Source organism: Rhagoletis zephyria, unplaced genomic scaffold (genome assembly GCF_001687245.7).
Source record: "Rhagoletis zephyria isolate East Lansing unplaced genomic scaffold, Rhagoletis_zephyria_1.1 Rzeph_scaffold_01929, whole genome shotgun sequence".
Taxonomy (NCBI): Eukaryota; Metazoa; Arthropoda; class Insecta; order Diptera; family Tephritidae; genus Rhagoletis; species Rhagoletis zephyria.
The window spans coordinates 11,036-13,603 of NW_016159013.1; the positions used below are offsets into that span (position 1 = coordinate 11,036).

Sequence of the window (2,568 nt, forward strand, 5' to 3'; positions counted from 1 at the left end):
ATCGACAAATTTTGTTCAGCGATGAGGCTCATTTCTGGTTGAATGGCTTCGTAAATAAGCAAAATTGCCGCATTTGGAGTGAAGAGCAACCAGAAGCCGTTCAAGAACTGCCCATGCATCCCGAAAAATGCACTGTTTGGTGTGGTTTGTACGCTGGTGGAATCATTGGACCGTATTTTTTCAAAGATGCTGTTGGACGCAACGTTACGGTGAATGGCGATCGCTATCGTTCGATGCTAACAAACTTTTTGTTGCCAAAAATGGAAGAACTGAACTTGGTTGACATGTGGTTTCAACAAGATGGCGCTACATGCCACACAGCTCGCGATTCTATGGCCATTTTGAGGGAAAACTTCGGAGAACAATTCATCTCAAGAAATGGACCGGTAAGTTGGCCACCAAGATCATGCGATTTGACGCCTTTAGACTATTTTTTGTGGGGCTACGTCAAGTCTAAAGTCTACAGAAATAAGCCAGCAACTATTCCAGCTTTGGAAGACAACATTTCCGAAGAAATTCGGGCTATTCCGGCCGAAATGCTCGAAAAAGTTGCCCAAAATTGGACTTTCCGAATGGACCACCTAAGACGCAGCCGCGGTCAACATTTAAATGAAATTATCTTCAAAAAGTAAATGTCATGGACCAATCTAACGTTTCAAATAAAGAACCGATGAGATTTTGCAAATTTTATGCGTTTTTTTTAAAAAAAAAGTTATCAAGCTCTTAAAAAATCACCCGTTATTATAATGAGTCCACAGAAGACTTATGTACTTACCGCCAGTTTCATGTGAAATACGTGCCAACCTATCCGCAGTTTCTAAGGATAGCATATTTTGATTGTCCAGGAAGCTCATGATATTTTATAAAAGAGTATAATTAATCATTGAGTTTTAGCGTCGTAGAAAAAGTGCGCAAAATAATTGTAAAAGGAAGCAATATACAGCTTAATATTTACATATTTTTACATACCGCAATGACTAATACTTCTATTGTATGCAACTACATGTTATGTGAGTGACTTCATTGAATAGCTGTGTATTTAATTAATAGGATGCGCGGCTACATAATCTTTCAATTGATCTCTCAACATGAAAGCACTTCTTGTAGCGTTGTTTGACATTAATCGACCAGTTCCTCGTAGGGTTGTTGAGATTTCTTGGCGCCATAATCCATTTAATACATTGTCTCCTTCATATCGATCAACATATTCAGGTGGGCAATAACTGCCATCGTTTAGCTTTAAAAAATTATGTAGCAGCACTGTTGCTTTCACGATGCTCTCCGCGCTTGGTGGTTGCATTTGCAATGGGGATAGCAAAATCCTCCATCGTGCTGTCATAATTCCGAAGGTGTTTTCAATAACACGCCGAGCTCTTGAAAGGCGGTAATTAAAATTTTCACGATCGGGTGGCAGATGCAATCCTGAAATTAAAAAAGGCTTATTTGTATGTACATACATATGCACATAGTATAGATGCAAATAATGGTTGAGTTGCAAGTTATATCAATGCAAAGCATCAGACTCTTTTATTTCCAAACATTAAATGCAACTTTCAACATAACCATTTTCTATGCAGTACATTTTCCGTATACTAACCAGGATATGGCCGCATTAAATTTTTTTTAAAGGAAATGCTGCATCTCCAACGAAATAATGAGGAAACTTAATATTGCTGTCTGGTAAAAAGTCATGCTCAGGCAGGTCTAGTTGATCATGGAACAGCCTTTGCCCAAATCCAGAATTCCAAAGCACACCGCCGTCGCTTTGCGAACCGTACGCACCAATATCGATACAAGTAAATGTGTAATTCGCATCGCAACATGCTAATAATACGATGGAGTAGGTACCCTTGTAATTGTAAAATAGAGATCCGGAGTTGGAAGGACATTTTAAAGTGATGTGCTTTCCGTCGATTGCGCCCACACATTTCGCGTAATTTCAAATAGTGTTGATGTCATGGGATATACGTTTCCACTCGTGCCTTTTTGGCACAGACAAATATACACTGTCAAGTTCACTCCAAAGCGCTTCGCAGGTTTCCAAAATTATTTTATTGACTGTGGAGCGACCCATTTTATACGCTGTAGCGTACAAATGCTGAGTTCCCCCGTGTGCTAGGAAACTATGAATGTAATGCACAAAAATTAGTATGAAATTTTCTTTAGAAATATTTACTTACTTCAATGTTAAGAATAGTCTCATTTCTGCAGAAATTGACGGCCTGTTTGAATACTTTATGAGGCGTTCCTTCACGAGCCCAAAGAGCAAATCAAACACCTCCTTAGTCATCCTCACCGTAGTTTTGAACTGCTCCGGGTCATTTTTGTACATTTCGTCAAAACTGGTTACAAATAGTCCATCAATGTCGCGACTTAAGTAAAGAGGTCTTACCCACTCCCGCCGCCGAGAATTAATTTTCTTCAAACACTCGCGAGCCTCGTACATAATTAGCACTATTAATATTATTTCGATAAAAGATGACATTATTTTTTTAAAAACGCTCGAGGATACACAAATATTTTCACTGGGGAAAAAAAACAAATGTCTGTTTGATGATTTAAATAATT

At 38.6% G+C, this 2,568-nt stretch overlaps 1 protein-coding gene across 1 annotated transcript; it reads right to left on the reverse strand.

The window, feature by feature from the left end:
* Window positions 1-1,939: 1,939 nt before the first annotated feature.
* Window positions 1,940-2,560, reverse strand: LOC108365604 (uncharacterized). The gene is made up of 2 exons (XM_017619669.1): window positions 2,181-2,560; window positions 1,940-2,123 (listed from the first exon to the last, which is right to left on the reverse strand). The coding sequence occupies exons 1-2, from the start codon at window positions 2,483-2,485 to the stop codon at window positions 1,940-1,942; spliced, it is 489 nt and encodes a 162-aa protein (XP_017475158.1). The 5' UTR covers window positions 2,486-2,560.
* Between the last annotated feature and the right edge of the window lie 8 nt (window positions 2,561-2,568).